General features: G+C 39.1%; 1 protein-coding gene across 1 annotated transcript in view; it reads right to left on the bottom strand.

Annotated features, from left to right (window-relative positions):
- Window positions 1-4,094: 4,094 nt before the first annotated feature.
- Nmt (N-myristoyl transferase) overlaps window positions 4,095-25,917 on the bottom strand; it is a 35,847-nt gene continuing 14,024 nt past the window's right edge. Inside the window, exons 6-12 of the mRNA XM_080272422.1 lie at window positions 22,288-22,349; window positions 19,279-19,425; window positions 15,601-15,721; window positions 13,775-14,123; window positions 13,310-13,455; window positions 11,815-11,952; window positions 4,095-9,565 (exon numbers count right to left, since the gene is read on the bottom strand). Coding sequence (XP_080128548.1) covers window positions 9,545-9,565; window positions 11,815-11,952; window positions 13,310-13,455; window positions 13,775-14,123; window positions 15,601-15,721; window positions 19,279-19,425; window positions 22,288-22,349 — 984 coding nt within the window. The 3' untranslated portion in view covers window positions 4,095-9,544. The remainder of the gene's footprint in view (window positions 9,566-11,814; window positions 11,953-13,309; window positions 13,456-13,774; window positions 14,124-15,600; window positions 15,722-19,278; window positions 19,426-22,287; window positions 22,350-25,917) is intronic.

Genomic DNA, 25,917 nt, shown 5'->3' with positions numbered 1-25,917 from the left:
GTGAAATAAGATGCAAAAGGCCAAAAATCATTGCCAAGTTAGTGTAGAAGTACTGTAGTCGTATTTTTACATTTATTATAGCAGATAAGCCCTCAGTAAAACAAATGTCAGTACAATTCCATTCCCTATACAGCTGATTTGCCAGTGAAGTTTAATATTTTTTCCGACCTCCTTGACTTGAATAATAAGGGTTGCCAGTACATGTGGATTCAGCTTTGCTTAAGTCTCTTCAGCAGGGTGGCCTTATATATTATGTTTTCGCTATTTTTTTTAAATTAATCTTTGGGAAGACTTCTCACAGTTGAATATATTATGAAGGCTGTTCCTTGCTCCATTCTCTGCATATCTTAACCCCCTCAATTCAATTCTTGTTTCTTCTTCCTCTCTGCAGACGAGTACAGTATATTGAATGGGAAGGATCTTATTAATGAAGGGCTTTATGAAGGCTAAATCTAACCCCTCCAGTACGGAAAGTCTCTCAATCTGTCGTCTATAGGTAACAAGAACAATATATAATACATTGGAGTGAAGGGGTTAAAATCGTCTGGTAGAGAATTCATAAATCATCATAGCCAAAGTTTTATTTTTTATTTTTTAATTATTATTATTTTTTTTTTTTTAGTGTTCACTCTAGTATGATTTTTGAAGTGTATGGCAAGTGTACAGTATGAGTTCGTATAAATAACCCTAGCTTAGGCCTGAGAGAATTTATGAATACGACCCAGATGGTTGCAAGAATGAAACAGTACTAAGGATGTCTTGGTCATGAAGCGTTGTTGATACCGTGAATATTGATTAACACATGTTCAGGCTCAATTCATTTCATTTATATGCTTTATAGTGTATTATTATTATTATTATTATTATCATCATTAGTTTATTATCATTATTATGCGTGAGCAGATAGCAAAACAGTTCAGCGAGTCCTTGCTTAAGTTTAGGATGTGTGCAGGCTAAATGCTGCGTCAAGTGAGACATATTTCCGTTTCAAGGAGAAGTAAAAGCACAAAAATACAGTCATTTCTGACTTCAAAACAGCATTATAATAAATCACAGGCGGCAAAGCAGAATATTTAAGCTACTTAAACACTTGAGTGTGCAAACTCTCTCTGGTGATTCACAAGGTGGGCATATTGTGTAATGATATAACACTGCTGTGAATGATTTAGATGAAAGAATTATATCCATATTAGTCAAGTGATTACTTGGGGAGATGTCAGTTTCTACCCAGTAAACAACTTTGCTAATATGGGTATCTTACACTTGAAAATTATGTCGTGTTAATATTGGGAGCATTGTCACTATTTACAGTATTTAGTTTCCAACAGTGCAGTACAGGAAGTCATACAGTAACAGCCAATTTTGTGTCCCCATGAGGTGTATGGGACAGAGGTTAGGCTACATTTATGGGCAAAAACTCACAAAATACTGTAACATTTTTTTTTTTTTTTTCCACTGTAGTCTGTTTGCCTTCACCTGATGGAACTGGGCCACTAGCACTGCATAAGCACTAAGTCATGGTTGTATATTTCATGAGCATTGGTCATGAGGTAAGAATGGGTCTCTTTGCAGTAAGTCAATCTTCCTAACTACAGTTGCTCACCAACTGAACTGAAAGGATCTGGATATCTTCAGGTTGAAGCAAACATGCTGTAGTAAACAGGATTTGTGATTGTAAGGAGAACCACAAGACAGGGAGATGCCACTTACCCCTCCCCTTATCCCTCCTACAACTGCACATCTCAGTGGTATGATAATGCTGGCTGTTGATTCATGAACTAGAAAAAACTATGAATTCTTTGTTGTAACGAAGATTAGTTTTGCAGGAAGACAAAAAACTGCCATGATTCTCTATTGGTTTCATCATCTTAGAGAAGCCATTCTTAATATACCAGTATATTGATCATAAGGAGCTGCGGTGGCTCCATCGGTGATGTACACGTTGTGAGATGTGTTCCATGACTCAAGATTTCGAAAACAAATTGCGAAGTGGGTGCTGGTATGTTGCTTTTACTCTAACTTGGTCTTAAAGTCCTAACTCTTTGTTTTAAGTGTTGAACTGTAGATACAAATGTCGGAATATAGTGCTAGTTACAAAGAAGTGCAGTGGAAGGGATGTAAAGTTGTAGGATTGTCTTATTTTGCCACTGAGCTAAGTCATAAAAGCCCTAAAAGGATGAAAATCTGCATCAGATTAAGGTGAAATTAGTATGATAAGCCCCTTTCATGTACGTGTATATATTCGCACTCTGTTCGTTCACATACACAGACATAGCTATCACAGCATTTAGACTTCTACGTGCATCACAGACACCCCTTTTACCATTCATATTTTATATTTTGCCAGCATGGGGGAAGTGATCATTCTGGTTGTCAAGTTCCCACCTAGTAGAAGGGTTCTGTCTTGTAGTAGAGCTAATAATATATAGTACAGACTTACAGAGTGATTGTAAGTGTGACACGGCTTCCACTAATTATTTTCCTTTTAGTTAAGATTTGTATTTGAGAGAGGAGCAAATGCATGGAATGGTTTTTGTACTGTTCTTCTTGGATGAGTTCAAGTCAATGTCCAGCATTATCATACCACACAGAGTAGTCATTTTTATCATTGATTTATTTATTAGTTCCCAAATCGATGAATCGACAATGAGACGCATGTGCTTTGTGTATGTTCCTGTATAATAATATTCGTGTATAATATGATTTGTTTATGATACAAAATTGGATGCACTTTTGACTAGGAGATTGCCAGGGTACGATAATGACAACCTCAGAGTCGTGCGTTGCGACTGTAATAATTCATTCATTCATCTACAGTAGTGCACTAACTTTCGCTACAGCAGGATTCGCGGAATCCACTTTCGCGGCATGCACCAAATATTCCCTAACTTCCACTTTTGCTTGAAAAAAATCGATTTTCGCGCACAAATTTTGGGTTTGGGACAATATTTTGAACTTTGAATTTCCTGCACCGCCCGCCCGCAACCCACCGCCATCTTGAATGACGTCATGTCAACACTCTGTCCACCCATTCCCGCCATTGTGTACGAGCGTGCCAGCTCCATTGTGTTGGATTCTCACGGTTCAATGGCCTCTACTATACCTGGTAGTGTGGGGAAAGGGCCTGGTGGTGTGGGGGGAGAGCCTGGTGGTGTGGGGGGAGGGCCGGGAGGCAGTGGTGGTGATAAAAAGTGGCCGGGACATTCAAAGTCGGGAGGAAAGGCCAATGCTAAAAGAGAGTATCGTGTTGGAGTGAAGAAACGGCAGTATAGTAATGAAATGAAAAGGAAGATAGTTGAGCACATGGACAAGGGCGCAAAAAACAGTGAAATCTGCCGTATATTTAACATCCCAGAATCGACAGTGCGTAGTATGAGGAAACAGCATGGTGGTAGCGAGGCAGCAAGAGGTGGCGCCAATACGTCTGGCGTGGCTAAATAAGCCCGCCACGCACCTCGGATACTTACCCCCAACATCCATTAAACACCTCAACCTGGTCTCTGTGGTATGTTTCTCCTCGTATAATGTGTACTGTACAGTTTTTATTGTTTGTACCTCACAATGCAATGTACAATAGTGATTTGATGTACTGTATTGCAAGTGAAAATGAAAATCTGATGTTACTTTAGGATAACCAGGAACCAATTAGCCTTTTTGCCATAAAGACAATGCCCCGATTTTCGCTACTTCCACTTTCGCGCATTATTTTTGGACCCAATTAGGCGCGAAAATTGGTGCCCCACTGTAATCCAGTGTTGCCCCATGAGAAGCGTAGGAACCCTGGGCTAGGCAGGTTGGTCCTGACATTCAGATGAGAATGACCATGCTCGCCCATCCCTGAGTGGCATTACGTGAACAGTAAACCCAAACCATCCCTCGGATATAAACATGCACCAGCTCAATCTGACTGGAGTGCCTTAATTGCTTACTAAACCAACAGGTGCCATAATTTGGTTATGTGGTTACCACCCAACATAGTAAATGGTTTCCTGGAGTACAGGAAACCATTTGGCTTGTCACTCAGTAGCCACCTGTAGACAGGAGGAGGAGGAAAGAATAAAGGAAAGAAGGACAGACGAGGAAGGATGGAAAGGTGGAAGAGAGGAAAGGGCAGGTGCCCGAGAGCAGCATTGCATCGAGTGAGTGGATAGTGAGTGCCCCCACCAACCACTGTCTTGGGAACTTTCATCATGAAAGTGATGATGAAAGTTCCCAAATCAGTGGTTGGTGGGGATGCTCACTATCCATTCACTCAATGTAATGCTGCTCTCTCTTTCCTCTCTTCCATCTTTCCATCCTTCCTTTCCTGTCCTTCTTTCCTTCATTCTTTCCTCTTCCTTCTGTCTACGGGTGGATACTGAGTGACAAGCCAAATGGTTTCCTGTACACCAGGAAACAATTTACTATGTTGGGTGGTAACCATATAACCAAATTATGGCACCTATTGGTTTAGTGGGCAATTAAGGCACTCCAGTTGGATTGAGCTGGTGCAGGTTTATATCCAAGGGATGGTTGGGGTTTACTGCTCAGGTAATGCCACTCAGGGATGAATGAGGCTGGTCATTCTCATCTTAATGTCAAGACAAACTTGCCTAGCCCAGGGTTCCTACATTTCTCATGGGGCAACACTGGATTAGATGAATGAATGAAGTCGCAGCGCACGACTCTGAGGTTGCCATTATCATACCCTGGCAACCTCCTAGTCAAAAGTGCATCCGATTTCGTATCATATTATAAACAGATCACATTATACACGAACATGTTATACATAAATCACATGCATCTCATATTATACACGAAACTGGGTACACTGTTGAGGGGTAGGCTGCCAGGGCACGATAATAACAAGTCAAGCGCCGCAACTATAGTTTCCAAATAAATGATACTGCAGGGAGAACTACGCTAAACTACAAAGGTGTCAGTATAATGTTCCCAAATACAAGATACTTCAGGGAGTACTATGCTAATACTTATATAAACTGTGTGTGTCAGTATATATATAACAGTATAAGACGAACTGAAACATGAACATTTGTCATCCTAATGTAAGTAGGTGTGTGTATAGAGAATTAGGCTACGGTTGTGACAAAAAAAGTTGCCTCTTTTTTTTTTTTCTTTTTTTTTTTCAGTGGGTAGGCATATCTTTCAGTATTTTTGACCCAGTAATTTTTATATGTGTGGTTAAAAAATAAACGTAAATGTATAACTTGTTTTTGTTTTATATAGCCATGACTTTTTCCCCAGACGTGTCCATTTATTGACAAAACCTCGCTATTCCGAAGGATGGCTGGCAGTAAGTTATTTATTCAATTTCTTTCTTAAGGAGATGGAAAGTCACAGCTGAGAACAAACATTTGTAATAAACAAAGTCAATTACTGATGAGTATAAAAGTCAGCTGTATATCACCTCATTAGTGTAATGAGATCTGTAATCACTGTCCTTACGGTAATAAAAAAAAAAAAAATAAAAAATAAAAAAACAGCATGGGCTGGCTAACCTGACAGCACACATACCAAGTCAAACTATAGTTTTTCTAATAGTTAACTTCATGAACAATGTGGTTCAGGACAACATGCTCCTATGTTCAATATGGTCAAGATTTCTGGTTAATGATTCTGAGTCATGTCTTTCTTCAGTACTGACAAGCATCCCTACAGACATACTTATTCATCCCACACAAATGCACTTCTTCCTTCTACACAAGTTTAACCTAAGATATTAAAAGGATTGGAGATTATATTAAGTTGATATACACAATATACACAATAGTTTGTAATATACACACCTATAAAACGTTTACAAGGTGGTAGTGGTGGTGTTCAAGGAGCTAACACATATGCACAAGACACTCGGGCCAGGAGTACTCTGATTAATCACTTTAGCTTGAATCTTGATATTTGAGGTACAGGATTAAACCACATCAGTCTAGTGACATAGTGCTTATTATTCTTGCTATTACCAGATGAATTTACTTTGCCTGAGAAACTGTTCAAATCTAAAAGACTATTCAAACCAGATGGGTTGGATATAGCCTTCATTAACCCATTCACAGCAAGAGATCTCTCCTTCAGTGAATAAAATCAGCTGGAAGTAACAAGAATAAATGAATGAAATACAATTACAGATTCAGGGAGTTAGGTTCAAGGCCCATTATTCCACCTGAATGGATGATTAGCTCGTTAGTACTTTTAATCCATCCATCATCATGCTTTTATACCACCATCCACTACCTATGCTATATATATTTTATCAGCATGGCTAGGCAGGTTCTTAAGGACTTTCATTTTTACTTTACTCAGTTCTAAAAATGTGCATTACAGAATGTTGATTAAAAATATAAATAAATACCAGATTTAAAACAAACCAAGAAAAATAAATATAAAAGGCTAACAGCATACAATCCCAAGCTCCAACAAGGCAGGCACTAATCAGAAACATTGCTGGTAAAATTCAATAACCAGCTGAGCTACTGAAGGCTTTATAAACAATATTAAGTTTCTATTAAATTTGTTGTGTCAAACTCTGAATGTCACTGATAAGTAAAAGGCAACTGAACTATTCTCAACTGTAGCTGTAGCATCCTCTACCTCACTTATTAAAATCAAAGAACTGTACAAACAGATTCCCTCATTCAACATCTCACAGTAGGTTCTAAGTCAGAAATCTTAACAACATAAATGCAACTATAATGGTACAAGCACTGATCATACATTAACACTTCCAGTATCCAACTGTTCAGCTACTTCTTCACAATATCCCATATCTCATTCACTTGATACTTAATTCCTCATTACTGAAATAACACTGTTTTTGGTTGATATTTTACTGTTTTATTGCATACATCCTTACCATCAGCTACTTGCCTTGTTTGAGTGGAACTTACACAGTCCAGTAATGGTGACAAAATATTCAAAACATTGGAGGGGTGCTAATTCAAAAAATTTACCACATTATCTGTTACAATTGCAGTAATTATCGTATCTGATACTCGTCTAAATATGTTAGCAAAATTACTACAAAATGCCAGCAAATCAAAAGAGTACCCAAATCATGATATAATAATTAATTTCTACAGTTCATCATAATACCACAGGCCAGACTGGTATTGTTAGGATAATTTTGTATAAGCTCTTCCCTAACCCCTTCACTAAACTTTTGTATTTATTCATTTACTGTTTTGCTACTCATACAGCCAAACAACTTTTCCAGATTAGATCTCATGTAGTGATGGTGATAAGATCCTAATGCTTCATCACCTAGTATTAGGAGGAAGGTTAACACACCAAGACACCCCTGTCTTTGGTTGCACCAATTTGAAACACCTGAAAGAGAATGGAACACTAATTCTGAGAACTTAGCATTACATAGTAACCTAATCATTTTGTCTCCATTATTAACTGATCAGTATTACTGGACTACTCATTCACAAACTTATTGCAGATCCTGAAAGATGCCCTAATGCTACATAATTAACCCCTCTGTGGCCAAGCTGGTGGAATACATCGGGACCCACAGGCTCGCCCCAGCACCAATTTTATATATACTGTATATATATATATATATATATATATATATATATATATATCTCCTGTACTCCAGGAAACCATTTACTATGTTGGGTGGTGGCCATATAACCAGATTATGACACCTGGTGGTTTGGCGAGTGATTAAGGCGCTCCAATCGGACTGAGCCAGTGCAGGTTTATATCCAAGAGGTGGTTGGGGTTTATTGCTCACGTACTGCCACTCAAGGATGAGTAAGGCTGGTCACTCCCATCCTACATGTCAGGACCAATTTGCCTAGCCCCGGGTTCCTATGCTCCTCATGGGGCGACATAGGACTGGATGATGGATGGATAAATGGAAAAAAACAAAATACAAAAAAATACGGCCAGAGATAAGCATGACAGGCTGGGATGGGAGGGGCAAGGAGTTGGTGAGGTAAGTTGCAGCTGTAAATACAATAAACAAGGGGAAAAAAGAAAGTACAATAAAAGAATGACCCAAATAAAATAAAGGAAAAAAAAAAAAAAAAAAAAAAAGGCTTACCTTTTACACTGCAGGGTTGGGGGTTGTACAGTGGGGAGTGGGAGTGGGAGGGATGCTTATCTCTCTCCCATCCCTTCCCACGTCAAAGCAAACATTAATAAGCAGTCACTGTCCAAGAAGCACACTTTCTTTACTTTCTTATTCTTACTTACACTAACACCTGACGGAAGCAAAAGACTGACATCCACTCATCTTATTCATGAGATGTACTGACTGTCTGCATGGTTTAGAGGGTAGAGCAGGTCTGTGACAACGTCTCTCAGACCTTCGTTCCCTTCCTGAGACTGTTTGCATTTTTTTACAGGTTGAGCTGAATCAATACTGCAGGCAATGCTCCGATAAAATGTTGTTCGAGGCCAGTGGCCACAAAGGGGTTAAAGTGAGAGAAGGAGCCTAATTAATTTTAAATGTTATATACTGTAAAAAAAAAAAAAAAAAAAAAAAAAAAAAAAAAAACTTTGAGAAGATTCTCCCCAAATACAGTACTGACCATAATGCAAAAAAGCAATGGATGTTTCTCATAGATACTAAGACACAAAGGCTTCTCATAGAGCTGTCATAGCTACAGAGTTTGTATCACAGCATATTATTAAGCTACATACCAAAGTCCCTGTTATTCATACACAATAAACAATTTACTGCAGTAGCACACAGAAATGTATTCATATATGCATGTTCATTTACATACATGCACCACATTGCACTCTACCAATGCATCCTTCAGGGAATTAATAAGTTATGCAGGTACATATGCCGCTACTCCAGACTATTATCATAAGGACAGCCTACCCCACAAAGCCATCCTGACAGCAACCTTTGTCCCACATACTTGTCCAGTTAATTTCAAAGACCTGTGCTGTGCTAACACTGCTACAGCCACATTACATGAAAAGTCAGATATATCCCCAATTGCTCTCACTTTACTCAAATTAAATGTTAGGTATACCTTGTGTCTGAATCACCTCAAAATTCAAGGTTCTCTCACACCCACAGTAGACCTCAACTTGATGAGCTACTTGGGATGTACAGTACAGGTGTTGGTAAAAAGGGAAAGATTTTCTTTTTCAAGTGTTTGCATTATGAGAAATGCAAGGTATTCTTGGTAAATCCTGATTTTTATTCTTACTGATTATGATTCCAAAAAACAATATGAAGGATGAGATATTAATGTGAGGATTTGCCATGAGATGCAGCCAGAAAGTCCTATTAAACTCATTATAAGAAAACAGAATCTGTACACATACAACTATACAGCATTCCCAACCATATTAAGCTCCAGTGAAACCTAACTTCAAAATACAGCATTTTTAAAATGAAACCCCGAGGATCCTGCATATCAAGTTGACAAAACTGTTAAGTGTTGCTGAGACTTCCCATCATTGGTGAGAAGTATGCCCAGTCTCTGGTTCACTCTCATGTCAAGCAGTCTCAGATTACCTGACTCGTTGCTCAACAGTCCACACTAATTTAAACAAGCTTTTATTGCCTCTTCCATTATTGTAAAACCAGGCCAACCTGAAATATGAATGATCATGTTAGTATAATTAATTGGGCTACAAATAGTATGGTTTTGTACAGTACTGGTACTGTACAGTGAGGTCTTGTTACACGATTGTTCAGTATGTGGGGGGGGGGGAAAAAAAAAAAAAAAAAAAAAAAGTTATATCATCATGTGAGTGGATGGTGAGCACCCCCACCTTCATATATCTCAAAACCCCAGTGTGTGGGATATCCAGCCAAAAAACTATACCTGAAGTGAAAGGGTTAAGGCCTCCATAGCACCAGCCACTTTCCTTCCCTGTGCCACTCTGCTTTCCACTTCCTTCATATATTTACTTCTTTTCTATCAATTCATCTAAGTACTTAACTAACAAACTGCGTTCTAGAACACACCGAGGGGGACTGCACCTGACATTCAAGACCACACCCACTCCCCCCAATCCCATGCTGAACCCTTTCTCATTCCAGTGACTCTCCTCTCCCTCTCCACAACTTTCCATTCCCTCTCCATCCCCTATATCCACCCCCACCTCCATAACCACCCCTTCCATACCACAATCATACATTCACACAGACCTCTACATCATCTCACTGTCCTTGTATCACCAACACTTCCCAGCATATTTCGCTCTACAGGCACATAATCAATCAGGCTCCTTTCAGTATTCTCCACACTCCCCCTGTACCATGCATATTTGTTTATGTCTTTGTGCTTGAAATATGCACTACAAATGCAAAAACTCCTTTCCTGACACATATCCTTCAGTCTCCTTCCCTTCTCACTCTCTCCTAGTGCTCCATAGTGACTCATTATATTATTCACAGGAACAGTGTCAATTTTTCCATTCACATCACCCATGATGAACAATTTATGACTCCTTGGTATCTATCTTATCACCTCATCCAACTAATCACAGAACCTATACAGTACTTTTCTGCCTCAACCCTGTCATTACAGGGTTGCAACTTTCACCTTCTTGAGCTGGAACTTGACATACATAAACCATGAGCCAACACATTTAAAATCTTTCATTTCCCTCTGCCATTGATCATTTATCAGCAATGCAACTGCTTCTTTACAACTTCCACATGCATTCATACCTGGCCTCTGACAATGACATGTAGGAGCTGCACTCCGCAAATTGGCATAATTACCTAAGTGTACCGGCAGTATACTGTAGCGGGTCAAGCTCAAAACTAGCCTAGAGTAAAATGCATTCATACCCTCCCACTCCTCCACTTCACACCCTTTCATCTCTGTTTCACACAATGCCAACATGGCATACTTAGCACTCGTAAACACATACACCACTTTCATCTTCTTGCTCTCAATCTCTCTCTCTCAAAAAAAAAAAATAATAATAATAATAAAAAATAAAAATGTTTTGCTATGAAACATGGGGGTGTTGATATCACCTGTCCTCATATAATTAATCAATGCACATTTAAAAACATTTCTGAGGAAACACAAGCACATAATATATTACTAATACAAGGTACTACTGATGGTATTGTATGCAATTTACATACAAACATGCATGAAAATGACACTACGCTTCCTCTTTAGCAATCCCTATGTTAGAGTTGACCATGGTATAGATAATCTTTTCAATGGACCAGAAGCTAAACCAAGTGCCAAAACCAGCTAATTACTTCCCAATGGTTGCTGGAAGCTAATGGGGACAAAAAATTTTACGTGTAATAAGATTTGTGATAATGTGGGTCTTGGTTTGGACTCATGATTCCATGAAAAAAGTGAGTGTCTGTACTTGAGGCTTAATGCTTCCTGCCTAAAAGTGATGACTATGTGGCTAGTTATTATGTTTGTAGCCACATTTGACTCTCATCGTAGTACCTCCCAGGGACTAGGGTAGACATCCATCTACTACCTGTTTCTTTGTTTTTTGTAAAGCCTTTGGACCTAAGCATTTCAGAATTGAGAGCTAATACTATATCATGAGGAACTCAAGAACAGTATGAGGGGGTGGAGGGATCGGGGGAGAATAAATGAATGATGTTGATATGGTTTCCTGCAAATACTGAACAAAAATACTGGTATGCACACACGTCAGGTCCAGGTGTAGTACTGCATTCTTGTCTACTGTCTCCTCAGCTTCTACCCTTTACCTTTTGCATTTAACTGCCTATCTGTCACTTCACCTAGATCATACCATCTTTACTTCTTTACTTTTAAGAGTTCCTTTCATTCCAATCCTCTGTCCCCCCCCCCCTCAATCTTTTTCTTTGTTTATGCCTGACCTTACCTTGTTTGGTTCCATAGTGGGACAGCGCCAGTTGTAGAGGTAATACTGTAAGTTGCCATCACCTTGCCCAAACTTAAGCTCTTCTAAAAACTCAGAGTTTTCCATCAAGTCCAAGGCATTAAACACATCATAATCTGCCTGCAAAGACCACCAACAATGTTTAGTAATGTTAATGTACTTGAAAATCTGAAGCAAACTACTGAGAAATTTCAAAAGTATAAGTATAGACTAACTCAGGGGGAAGGCATGTCTGTGCTTTCTAAGTGTCTGTACTATTAAAGACTTAAAACCATGTTGGTTTTACATGAAAGACATCTGTGTGTGTGTGTGTGTGTGGTCCTGGACTTGTTTCAAAGTCTCCCACTAAGTGTGTACAATGGACAGACAAGCCATAGTAGCTACAGGCCCTCTGCATAAAAAAATATGGAAGCTGTCTCTGGAGTGTAGCTTTGCACTCATGCTGCATCCCACAATTTCTTTTTGCGAGGTGAGGGAAGCTAAGGAGTGTTTCTTTATCTGGGAGCTCTGCCGTCCAGGTACATCAGTGTCACCATGTGAAGGCATCCCTCACTAGCACAACGTAATGTGATTACCAACACTCAATAACTGTCCTGGTTACCCACCCTACCTAGGCTGGTTGACTCGCTAAGATGTTGAAATAACATATCTATTGGCAAACACTACATCTGAGCTGCAGCCACTAGACCAGGAATCATACAATTCTGTACTGGTAACCCATGGCATACATCATGAACTGTTCTCAGGAGGACTGCAATATATAAGTTGGATGGAAAACTTAATTTAAAAGCTGCTTTGATCCTCATTATGACTAAACTAGAACAAATACAGGTATAGTACTGACCTGAAAATTTGTTTACCCATTTTTCAACATACCCTCTCCTATCTCAGTGCCCATGAAACTGATCTCTCTCTCTCTCTCTCTCTCTCTCTCACACATGCATGCACAAGCGCACAATGTTCACACACACACACACACACACACACACACACACACACACACGAGAGACATAGTGGGGAGCAGATGTGTAAGAGCTGCGCTCTGCAAATCAGCATACCTACCTAAGTGTATCTGCAGTATAGTGGGTCAAGCTCAATCCCAGGCTAAAGTAAGAGATGATCTAATATCACAGTGCAATTAATATGCAAAAAAGTGAAGTGCAAAGGAAGTATATATTGAAAGATCAGTCTTTATGGAAGAAAGCAAATTTGAGAGAGATGAAAATGAACAAACTTGCCCACACATATTGACAAGTATATGCATATCAGAACAAGAGGTCCAGGAAGAGGTGTGCAAATTAGATAAAGGAAAAGAGAATGGTCCTGATGAGATTCATGTTGGGTATTACATAAGGTGACCAATTTGGTGAAGCTAAAAGCAGGACATTGTCATGTGTATGTATATATAGTGGAGGAAGAAAAAAAGTGCAAAAAGATCATAAAAATTTTAAGAGGAGAAGGAGGAGGATAATCTTACATTCTTAGCAGTGATGAGAGCATCTTTCATAAGAACCTTCCAGGGTGTGCCAGATGACACATTGTAGAAGGAATATGCTGCCTTTAGGCTTTTGTAGGTTGGATGGTGCATCACTGTTGATGGTAGGGTATAGTAGCTCACAAAGTCTGAAATATATGAAAACTATGAGGTACACAATATGCATTGCTTTGACAGACCACCACAACACTTTTCATCTTCAACCTTTACTCTCATAAAAACTGTAGAGCAAATACTGTACAGTACTTAGAGCTCTGTTAAGGTCTGATATGTATCAGTAAGTTTACCTGAACCTCATAATACTCCATACCTTTTATTAAACTCCACTGATTTCCCAATTATAAAAGACAGTGACTGTGATTTCACTTATGAGGATTTACATAAAAACTGCTACAACAACCCTACATGCTATGATGCAAAATTAAGGACTGCGAAGGCTTAACTTACCAGTAATTTTGCCATTATTCTCTACAACATAACTATCAATTATCTTGTCTTGAGGGAGAAACCAGTGCATAAATTCTTCTTTGCTAAACACAGGTGCCAAGTCAAATTTCCGCAAATATTTGGCCAATAACTTGTGGCAACGATCTACATCTTCCGGCAATAAACGCCTGAAGCCTGGTGTAGCTGTGTCTGAAGGGAGACGGTAAAGCTTTAAGGTCCGCTGCATGGTCATGTTTTTGCCCAGGTGGGAGAACTTGACATCAATCAGCTTGCGAGGGTTGAGGGAACGATGCCAGTACCTGCATGATGCTACAGGTCGTGGCAGTACTACCCCTGCAGTGTACACTGCCTGTAGGATTTGATTGTATCTTAGCACAAAAATATCAACACTTATGTTACAATATTTACAGTGTACATAGCATTTCTTTAATGCAATGAGAAAAGATAAAATTCAAAAGCCTACAACACATACATAAGGTTGTACAATTTAGCTTTACAATATACTGTTTTCTAATGTCCTGTCACTGCAGGGAAAGGGACATCTTCATGTAGCAGCACCTTCAACACGGAGGCTCTGCTGCCACATAATACAACCTCCCTATTCCCTGAAAGGGGGATGGCAGATTGCAAGAGGGCAACTTCAGCCTGCAGTCCACCAGGTTCACATCATTGAAATTTCCTCTTCATCCATACTGAATTTATATGAATAGCTCCATTAGTTTATGTGCTGGGAGCAAAACAGAACAACTGGGCATTGCACCACTGAGAAGTGAGTCTCAGTAACATTTTTAAAAATTCAGTTTCTCCAGTTCTAATAAAAACTTTGTTTGGTTTATAATCCTCATATACAATTGTAATTTAAGATTCTGTAATATGAAATACACTTTTCGCAAATCTTTAGGTGAAACCAGCACAGAGCAGTCAGTATGTTATAAACATTTCAAATGCAACTTTTTTGTTTTTAAAAGCTAATATAGCTCCCAATCTAACTGGTTATCTCATTCCTGTCTGCTGCTTCATGCTCAGAGGTATTATTCTTTCTACCTGTACCTGATTTATGCACATACATAAACTAGCGGTGATTCAGGAAAAGTGGGAAGTTAGCGATACTCCGAGATTCAACACCAGGCATTGCATCACTGCACTTGAACTGGTTCTCAGTGACACTTTTTAAAATTAGGCTTCTCTGGTACTAATTACGAAAGAAGCATCTAGTTTGCTTTATACTCTTTGTCAAGAGTTGCACTATTCGATTCTGCAATAAAAAAACATACACAAAAAACAGTATGCAAAAAACAACTGTGAGTGGTGTATAAACATTTTGCACTTTTTTGTCTTTTTTTCTTAAACCTCTTATTCTTTCTAAGCTATTGGGTTCATCTCATATCAGCTTGTTGCATCATGCTAGGGTAATTTTTCTTTCTATCTCTACCTGATTTATGCACATAAATTATATCAATTTGTGGAGATACAGGAAGAGTGGGAAGTTAGTGCCACTCGGCAGTTTAGACATCTACTCATCAAAATGGTTTTTATTTATTCTCCTATTGTATTTCTGCTGAATCATCATGAAAATTTAGTCTTAGCTATGTTTTGTGACACAGGTTTCATGACAGAATGACCTAAATTTACATGCCGAAAATCGCTCAGCAAAAAAGTTATGAAAATTATCTCTGGACCAGCTACAGTATGTGTGTGGCAAGCACCCCATGGCACAATCTAAATAAGCTAATCCACTCATCCCTGATGGTGGTAATAGTACTGTAATAATACGGATCAAAAAAACATGCCAAACCACATCAAGAAATTAAATTCTTACAATTTACCTGAAATATGCCAGTAAGGTTGACCCTCCTAGTGATCTCCTTGATCAAAACAGGAGCAAGCCGCTTGGACCGTAGCTTCTTGTGCACACAAAGGAAGTTGATCTCTACCATCTGCTGTTGGCTGAGGGGTAAGTTATATTCACTTTCACTTTTTACCACCCTCATATGAAATGACCTGCATACAAGCACACCTGACTACATAACTTACTGCAAATTAATCAAAATCTGCAGTGTTTAATATCATATGAAATGGCCCACATTTTTGTCATCCAAATTCATGTCCATCTCTGAATCAAAATCTTAGTAAAACCATGAAAACAATGTTACAGCAAGGTCATTTTACTTCGGAGATGGTCCAAGCTAACTTCAGCAAAACCAACTTTGATCTTCACAGCATATGAAAACAGCTCCAGAGCAGTCTTAGACATGCCTGGAGGATGAAGATAGATGAAATAAAGGGTGGAAATGGTGACCAACATAAAATATCTACTGAACCAATTACTCTTGAAAACAATATTAATTATTGCAATGAGAAAAATGCAAGTATAAGCATGAACTCAGTAACTGTGAAGCAGGTAATTCAAGACATATCAAAATAAAACAAAAATTTAAATTAAAGTCATATTAACCTTCATTTTTACCTGATACCAACAAATGGTAATTGACTCAACATATAGCACTACTGGTGACACATAATTGTATACCTGGTTGTTTAGATGGGAGAACATCCAACATATGAATCATACCTAAGATGTCAGCTAACATCACCCATACCAAGTAGGGTGACGTATGATCTTGGAGGTGAAGATCATGATGCACAGATAACAGAAATACAGCTAAAAAAATAAGTCTATCAACTGATACCCTAAATTAGCTTGATATGACCAAACTTTCGGTACCATTGCCACTGAGCTTTAGCCATGAGTGGGAGGTAGTCTATAACCCACAATCAGAGCTAAAATGTCCATCTGCCCCTGTACTGAATGGTTAAAGCCATCCCCTCGTCCTATTACTCCCACCGAACTTCCAGCACCTGAGTAATATGATTACAGCCCGTAAGCGGCGTCAGAATGTACGCATGCATTCCCCACCAAATGTCCAATATTGTGCAGCCATAGGGGCATGTCTTTCCCAACCACCACCTCCAACAAACACAGACCACAAGCCACCAGTACATGTTCAGTGACAGCAGCCGTCCGTCTCTCTACTGAACACTGAAAGTCCCCCTGTCACGGTGAGTTGTGTTCCTGAATGGCCACTCAACGTCTAACAGACCGCAAGCCACGAGTAAATATACGGCAAAAGAGCCTGTCAGCCTGTTGACAGAAGGGGGAGAATCTTGCCCACAGCCTCTCTTCTCCCCCCCCTTCCCATCCCTCCTTCATATCCTCCCGGCTCCCCCCTCACTTCCTTAGTCCCTACCCTCCTCCATGGTGATAACAATGACTTGAGAGTTTTCAAAGGTTTTTGCAATTTATTCGATTACTATTGGCATAGAAATTCCGCAGTAAACACGAGAAAGCTCATGAAATTCTGCATCTAGACCTATGCTTAAATCTTAGAAGGTGCTGGCAAAATTCTAAACTAGGATGGTGGGAAGCTATATGAAGGTAAGTATTACTCCTGAACACTATTCTTGCTATATTTCTGTATTTTACTTGTCAGTTTTGTGTGTTTTGATTAGCTTGTAGTATAAACACCAGTGAAGATGACGGTATACCATCAATACCAATATAACCAATTTCTGGTGGCATATTTGGCTGTAGATTTTTTTTTTAGCCCTGGAAGCTATCACTCATCACAGAGAACAGATTTTCAAACCGTTGTCAGTTTTTTGTGGATTTTTGTTGTTTATGCAAGTTTTCTCAATGTTTAGCATTAATATGGATAATCCTATGTGTGTTTTGGTGTCTACAATATGGCAGACTGACCAGGACACAGTGCCAAAATTTGGAGGGGTAATGTACAATGTCATGTGTAAGTCGGGTAGTTTTCGCTTTTCATTTTTTTTTTTCTATGGTTTTCATGGTGTTTTGCATTACTTGGGATATTCCTATATGTGTTTTGATGTCTAAATATGGCAGATTGACCAGAAAACAGTGCCAAAATTAGGGAGGATACTGTACATATAGTAGTGTATAGGCAGGGTTTTGTTTTTGTTATTTTTTGCACATTTTTCTTGGTGTTTAGCAATATTTTGGATATTTCTATGTGTGTTTTGATGTCTAAATATGGCAGACTGACCCGAAAACAGTGCCAAAATTAGAAGGGGTATTGTTCATACAGTGATGAATAGGAAGGGTGTTTTTTTATTTTCAATGTTTATTTTTTATTTTTTATTTTTTTTTGAGGTTTTCTTGGTGTTTAGCATTATTGTGGATATTTCTTTGTGTGTTTTGATGTCTAAATATGGCTGATTGACCTGAAAACAGTGCCAAAATTAGAAGGGGTACTGTACATACAGTAGTATATAGGTACGGTGGTTTTAGTTTTTCAATGTTTTTTTTTTTTCTTCAAAGTTTTCTTGGTGTTCAGCATTACGTTGGATATTGCTATGTGTGTTTTGATGTCTAAATATCCCTGAATGACTGGAAAACACTGTCAAAGTAAGCAGACATATTGTACAAATAGGTTAGGCATAGGTTGGAGGTAGGGTATAGGTAGGGTTTGGGTATAGCAGGGGAATAGTGTTCATAATCCGGATGTCACTACCCGGACATGCCTTTGGCTCAATTATGTCCACATAAATGAGTGATTACACTATTTATGTACAGTACTACAAATACAAGATGAAACATGACAGCAGCTGGAGTACAGATTGGAGAGGGAAGTATGTATGGGTGGCTAACTGGTTGATCCAGGCCTTATGAACTTGGGATTTTACTGCGCTTACTCTAAAACCCAATTTTCCTAGAAAATTGGTCAGGTTGGAATAGCTCTCCCCCCCCGTTGGTCTGGATTGGGGAAGTTATACTATATTTCCTTATCATTAGCCTACTTCTCTTCTATCACACCATTTCCAAATTTCTTCCTGTAATTCAAAGCATCACTAACAATAAAACCGAGAGAACTATTATAAATGTCAAGTGAAATAGGTCATATATCCATTCACTCATTATTCACACCTATTTTTGGATGCATCTCACGAACACTCGCTAGTAAAATGCCATTCCACCAACTGACAAGTTTTGAAAATGAGCGCAAATCTTGGCATGTTAATCACCAAACGTATTGCGCTGATCCATTGCTACTGTCAATTCTTTGGCTTCCGTAACTTTCCTATTTTGCTTTCTCAAACATTCACTTATGTGTAGCCACAATCTGCAAGCAAACGAAGTATTGCAGCTGAGCAGAAATTTGGTTTTAATGATGGATAAAGTTATCGATAAAGTAAAAAATAACTTCTCTAATTCAATGTGGATGGGCTTAACAGTCAAACAAGAGGAAAGATCTTCAAGCTTGATCCTAACCATAATTTCTACATGCATTACATCAGTCTACACAATTTTGGTTAATCTGAGGCTTCCCTATCACCAAAAATCATACATGCAGAATTCCAACTGTGCTAAAAATAGAATGGTGTTTCAGTATTCTAGAAGAAACAAAAAATGAAGCTGAAAGAAAGAATAAGTTATTAAAATGGACAAAGTTTAAAAAAAAAAAAAAAAAAGCACGGACTGGTCATATATCCTTATTCTGGCCGGGACCGCTGAAATGAATCCCACTAGTTTGTTGCTCTTGCTGACACGGACACCCACATGCCAACTAGGCTGCCAACCCGGGGGCATCAGGGCCCACCTCAGGAACTCTTGACTGTAGTCAAACCTACAAAAAAATACATATTAAATAAACACATATATAATCACATCTAATGTCAGACTAAATGCAGACACTTAAAATGACTAGAAAAATGCCAGCACATTCTCCAACAAATTAACATTGTAGTGTGTACTTTTACTGAAGCCCATGTATGGCAGGCCCCTGTTAAACAATGAACTGGTATGCGATGAATCGCTTATATATAAATTGACAACAGTGTTACAGCCTTTTCTCAATATACAACAAAATTTTCACTTAAAAGATTATTACAATCCCATACAAAGCCTCACCGTTCAATATACAACAGAATTTTCTCTTAAAAGATTATTGTGATCCCATACAAAGCCTCGCTGGTCGATGTACAATCGCTAATTTCGTTAACCTGTACCATGCTTGCGATGAAGATCTATGTCCCCTTCAAAAACGCAGGTGACATAGATCTACATCCTGCAGCACTGAGAAGTCATTGCAAGGAACCAAAGTACAATGGAAGGTAATATTGTATCTCGCTAACTTCAGACATTTCCCCACTACGCTTACAACATCGTTTTAGGAGTGTGGGAAGGGAGAGAGTCTTCACAGGCTCACAGCCGCTCTACTCTGTCTGTAACCTTGAAGATTTCAGAGGTTGGGTGGCACTCTCCAGACTCGATGCAACCTATTTTCTGGCTTTGGTGATTACTTTTATTAGTGCCAGGAATCTTATATTGATGTATTAAGTCCAATTACCCTCCCCCAAAATCCAAAATTGGTTCACAAGCTCACAGATGCTCTGCTCTCTCAGTAACCTCGAAGATTTCAGAGGTCGAGTGGCACCAACCTGACTCGATTCAACCAACTATCTGACTTTAGTGGTTACTTTTATTAGTGCCAGGGATCTTATATTGATATATTAAGCTCATTTAGCCAGAAAAAAAAAGAAAGAAAGAAAACTGGCCTACATAGAGGGGTACAGTTTTTTTTTTTTCCCCGCACGGTACGAGTTACTAAGATAACGCTCACACAAGTCTAGTCAGATGTATGTTCCAAGATGGCATTTACACTTGTCACTATCGGTTGTGTTAGTGTCACTGATGAAACAGTAGTGTGGTGTTGGAGTAGAAGCAGCAAGTGAAGTGCAGTGATGTAAAATACCTACCAGGTTAGGGGAGTTAGAAACTTGTTTTTAGGATTATTTTTAGTGATAAGCTGGAGGTGAAGTGAAATAACAACCAGATCAGATGAACTGGAAACCTGTTTTTAGACTTTACTGGGTGGGTGACCCTTGGTCAAAAACATATCCCCACTGAACCCACATTATAAATGACTCGATATATGATACAATTCTGATATATTATTGTCAGTTATTACTCAATTTACAAATTTATCACCATATTAACCTAATTCCTCACATTCAAATGAGGTGGGGATCTAAAACATAGCTCTCTGATCTTTCTGGGAACACAAATTTTAAGAGCAGAAAGCGCAGAGAACAATCTAACTCCCTCCTGTAATGTCCGAGGCACAGGGCACCCTGCAACAAAAATGCAGAGACTGCCACATCCCTAGGCCAATGTAAAGTGGGGGAAGATTCCAGTTTCCCTCTACTGCCCACCAAGGTCATCTTATACAACACATAAGTATTATGTGGGTAGCATCTTTTACCTACTGTCTCACGGAATATTATCATCAACCTTACTCAGTTTAGCGAATCTTAAGCTCAGTTTTTCTATCCACTATGACTATTGCCACAAGGTATTTCACTACTCTGAGGCCCCCATAGGAACATATCTCGTTATTAATGAAGAGATTTCAATGAGACTCAGTACTTTAATAATTCTGTAGATATCAGTCAGCAATCCATCACTCAATTCTTCACTGTTCCATCAGGAATGTATGGGCCCTGGGCTTGGCTATTCTGTCCAGTCATTAAAGGCAAGGATGACCAGTTCAATCACCCTTGAGTGGCATTACATGTGCAATAAACTCAAACCATCCCTTGGACATACTGGTAAAACCTTACAGGTTTAATCTGGTTGGAGTGCCATAACCCACTAAACCACCAAGCATCATTTGCTTATATGGTTATCACCAATATAGTACATGGTTCCCTGGATTACAGAAAGCATTTGGCTTGTCACTTAGAATTTAGTCACCATAAGGTTTCACTACAATGAATGAAGGAAAGGTTAGTGACCCCTCCAACCTGAATGTCAGTTGCATTGTGCATATGAGGTACTAAGACATTTGAACTTAAAGAGAGAAAGGCTGGAAATGAAATACTGCTTGCCCACTAGCATAGCAATAAGTGGGCATTAGTTGATCAGCTGCACTGATCCAGTGATCATGCCACATTCAATAACTGAATATGTACCGTATTTCAAACTCCTGATTTTACTGAAGATGTTTTTCCTAGCTGTGGGACCACCTTAAGGGAAAAGGGTTTTAAAACAAGCCTTGCACATTTGATTAGCTGAAAAGATTATGAGGGAGAATGCAACCCTCCTTGTGGTTAAGCTGCACCAAAATCTGCTAGTTTGGAATGATGGATTCAATTATATTTTAATGCTGATGGAAACTGCTTTTAAAACCTGGTGAAACTATGTACAACTTATTATGAAAAGAAAAAAGAAAAGGCCAAACATTACTGTAGCTGGTTCATCAATAATGAAAATATTTAAACCAAGCTGTGATGAAGTAGTGTTATCATCCAATATCCCTTAATTACATAACATACAAGTGCACACTTATTATACAGTATGATTATTATTCCATGTAACTAACTGAACAGTTGAAATGAAAGGACATAATGTATTGCAGTGTGAATCTTACTGTTAACTGCGAGTACTTCATAAATACTGTACCATGAATGAAGTGAGGTTCACTCACCTGAACATGTTGTCATCATCTTCAACGTAGTTCTCGTTCAACAGGTTGTACAGGTTTTGTAACTGTAAATCCAATTAATAGTTGTAAAACTGCTGCCCATCAATCCTATGGCTAGTCATACTGCTATCCTAATTTCCTTTGTTCCCAAAGGATGGTGATATCTTGCACAAATCTTTTATTCTTCTAGACACATTACAGTCAACACTCAAGTTATGACAGTTCTTTCTGCAACAATTCAGATTAATGACATAAAAGTTAGAAACAGAGTCAAGCTACAATCATATGGTACACCCATACCCCAATATCCAGTGGTGCTGTGAACCAGTGGGAGTGTTTGGTCAGCGAGTATGTTGGATATCGAAGCAATTTTTCCCATAAGATACTGAAGACAAGCAAGAGATGCATTCCAGACCCAAACCCAAACTCTCATATACCTTACTCACTCAACAGAGACTGACACAGAAACACCATAGGTAATGTTATTACCCTCATAAACAATACTTTTGCTAAAAAATGGGACATCAAATATCACATATGCAGGAGGGTAAGGTGTTGGGAGGTGCAGCAGTGAGATGCAATCAGGTCCACACACACAGTGAGAGTGAGGTCAGGCAGACTGCAGGCACCACACTAGCGGGGGTGGGGGAGGACGGGGGGATGGGAAGGGAGACACGCCTGGCAGCGCTGACAGCAAACGAGAGGAGAAATGAAGAAAAGATAAATGAGGGAGGTGGTGCCACCACCTCTCTCTCGTTCTTTCTCTTACACATCCTCCTCCTGTCTGAATTTTCACAAGAACAAGGAATGACGCTAAAACCGCTAACTTGATGTCGCCAGAGGTGAGATCCTCTATTGTAGAACCGGGCAACTATATCTAAGTGGATCTTACAAGATGCCACAGTCTTGACAGATTCAGGGTTACACAGTGTCATCACTGTCAGGGTTTTGGTCATGCATCTGAGAGGTGTTTAGAAAAAAATGATGATCCACAATGTGTTTTTTGTGCTGGAGTCCCCAAATCTAAAGATTGTGGTAACAGACATTCTCTCAAATGCATCAACTGCTCTTCCTTTAGACATCAAGAAGCTAATTCTAATTCACAGTCTGCTGCCCATTTTGCATCCAGTAGAGGTTGTCCAACTATGATTTTTCATAGAAATAGATTGATTGGGCACTCACCATCCACTCACTCGATGTAGTGCTGCTCTCGGGTGTCTGACCTTTCCTCTCCATCCATCTTTCCTTCCATTCTCTTCTGTCTTTCTTTCCTTCATTCTTTCCTTGTCCTTCTGCCTACGGGTGACTTTACACTCCCTCTTCTGTCTTTCTTTCCTTCATTCTTTCCACTTCCTTCAGCCTGTGGGTGACTTTACACTGAGTGACAAGCCAAATGGTTTCCTGTGCACCGGGAAACCATTTACTACGCTAGGTGGTAACCATATAACCAAATTTTGGCGCCTGGTAGTTTAGTGGGTAATTATTGCGCTCCAATCGGATTAAGCCAGTGAAGGTTTATATCCAAGGAGTGGTTGGGGTTTATTGCTCAAGTAATGCCACTCAGAGATGAGTGAGGCTGGTCGCTCTAATCTTAAATGTCAGGACCAACTGCCTAGCCCTGGGCTCCTACGCTCCTCATGGGGCAATGTAGGATTGGATGATGGATGGATGGATGAATAGACTGATTGAAAACACCAATTTCAACCATTCAGAAAACTGACTACATCCCTCTTGAACCGGTTATGGATGGGTCTTTTAAATGTTCGTTCCATCCGTAATAAAACAGACTATATTAATGAAGTTCTAAATCAGCACGAGCTTGACATTTTGTGGTTGACTGAAACCTGGTTGTATATGTCTGACATTAATATTATTCGCAGTGCTCTCCCTTACGACACATTATAAGTACCGGTACTGTATTCCCAGGCCTGCTGCTGACTATCTGGGAGGAGGTGTAGCACTCATCTACTCAGCAGCACTTGCATATGTTTCTCTCATAGACTCAGACCTGACCCCTCTTCATCAGAATTTATGGAAGTACAGTATTAATAAATTTCCATCAGAATACCATTAGAATTGCAACTGTCTACTGACCAGGTCATCTGGGCACAGATCAGGATTTAATGAGAGTTTGGGCAGCTTCTTGACGTGTTTTTTCTTCAATCTGGAGGACTTCTTGCTTGCAGTGATTTCAATTATTGGGTTGACAGTCCGCAGTCAAAACCATTTTCTTCAGAATTCCTTGAGCTGACCACCCATAATTTTTTCAATCATATGAGTGATCCAGTTCATGTCTCGGGACATGTAATTGACTCGATCTTGTCCCCTGTCGGTTGCAGGCAGTATCTGAAGTGGAGGTTGATTCGGTTGACCCCCCTCATCAGTAACCATGCTTTGATCACTTTTAGTTCTGATATCCCGAAATCCCCCTCCTATAAAAGGGTCATCAGGTTCAGAAATTATAGGAACGTTGACTGCCATTTGATGCATTTAAACTACGTTGATTCTTCAAATATTTTGTTCTGATGATCTGGTTGATATATATAACAATGAGCTTAGGTCCATTTTTTATCATTATTGTCCTGAGGTAATAAAAACAATCACTGTACGTGATAATTCTCTGTGGTACGGTCCATCCATTAATTCTTTGTGTAGAGTGTAGAAAGGTAGAAAGTTAGTGGTGCTTTCAACGGACCGAAATAACTCCATTGCGTTACATTTTTGCGAGGAGCAGTTATTCACACTGTAAAATCCCAAAAGGCAAGGTATTATCAAAATACAGTTTTCATGTGGTGGTGATTAAAAAAAAAAAAAATAAAATAAAAAAAATAAAAAATAAAAAACTTTGTCTGCAGTTGTGAACAATTTGGTTGGTTGGAAGTAGGTAACTGTTAAACCAACTTCTGTATCTGATGCCCAATCGGCTTCTGATTTTGCTTCATTTTTTAGAACTAAGATATCTCGCAAAAGAAATGATTTAGACAACAGTCCTAGTGAAATTTACAGTTGACTTCTAATCACGGTGCACAGGGGGTCATTTGCTTTCAACATTTCATCCACTGGATGTAAATTAAGTCAAATGTTACATAAGAGAACTTAACAAAACATTTTTTCCATTCGATCCGTGTAACTTGTCATAGTTGCCTGATGTGTACAAGCATGAAGCAGACTTTATCTGCAACATAATAAATAGGTGCTTCTTAGAATGAAATTTTGTGCAGTCTGAGAAATGTGCTTTGCTCGGGCCCCTAATCAAGAAACCTGGCCTTGTTGTCTAGAGAATGACAAATTATCGTCCTATCTCTAACCTATCTTTCATATCCAAGATAACTGAGCGGGCCATACTTGATCAACTCTTACCACTACTGGAACATTACAGAGTTGTTTCTGTTGTTCAATCAGCATACAGAAAATACCATTCAACTGAAGCTGCATTAACAAGGATTCATAGTGGCTTGGTGGCAAACACTTGTGGTGGGTTGTCCTCTATCCTAGGTCTGTTGGATCTGTCTGCAGCTTTTGATACAGTAGATCATAAAATGTTGTTGGATGATGTGTATTTTTAAGGTGTTTGTGATAGTGCTCTTTTGTTCCTAAGTCATATCTGTTGGACAGATCTCAGAGAGTGGTTGT

This window comes from Coenobita brevimanus, chromosome 50 (assembly GCF_032717465.1).
Source record: "Coenobita brevimanus isolate Jiangsu-jjx chromosome 50, ASM3271746v2, whole genome shotgun sequence".
NCBI lineage: Eukaryota > Metazoa > Arthropoda > Malacostraca > Decapoda > Coenobitidae > Coenobita > Coenobita brevimanus.
The sequence above is the reverse complement of the archived record's forward strand: the minus strand, read 5'-3'. Positions and strand labels throughout refer to the sequence as shown.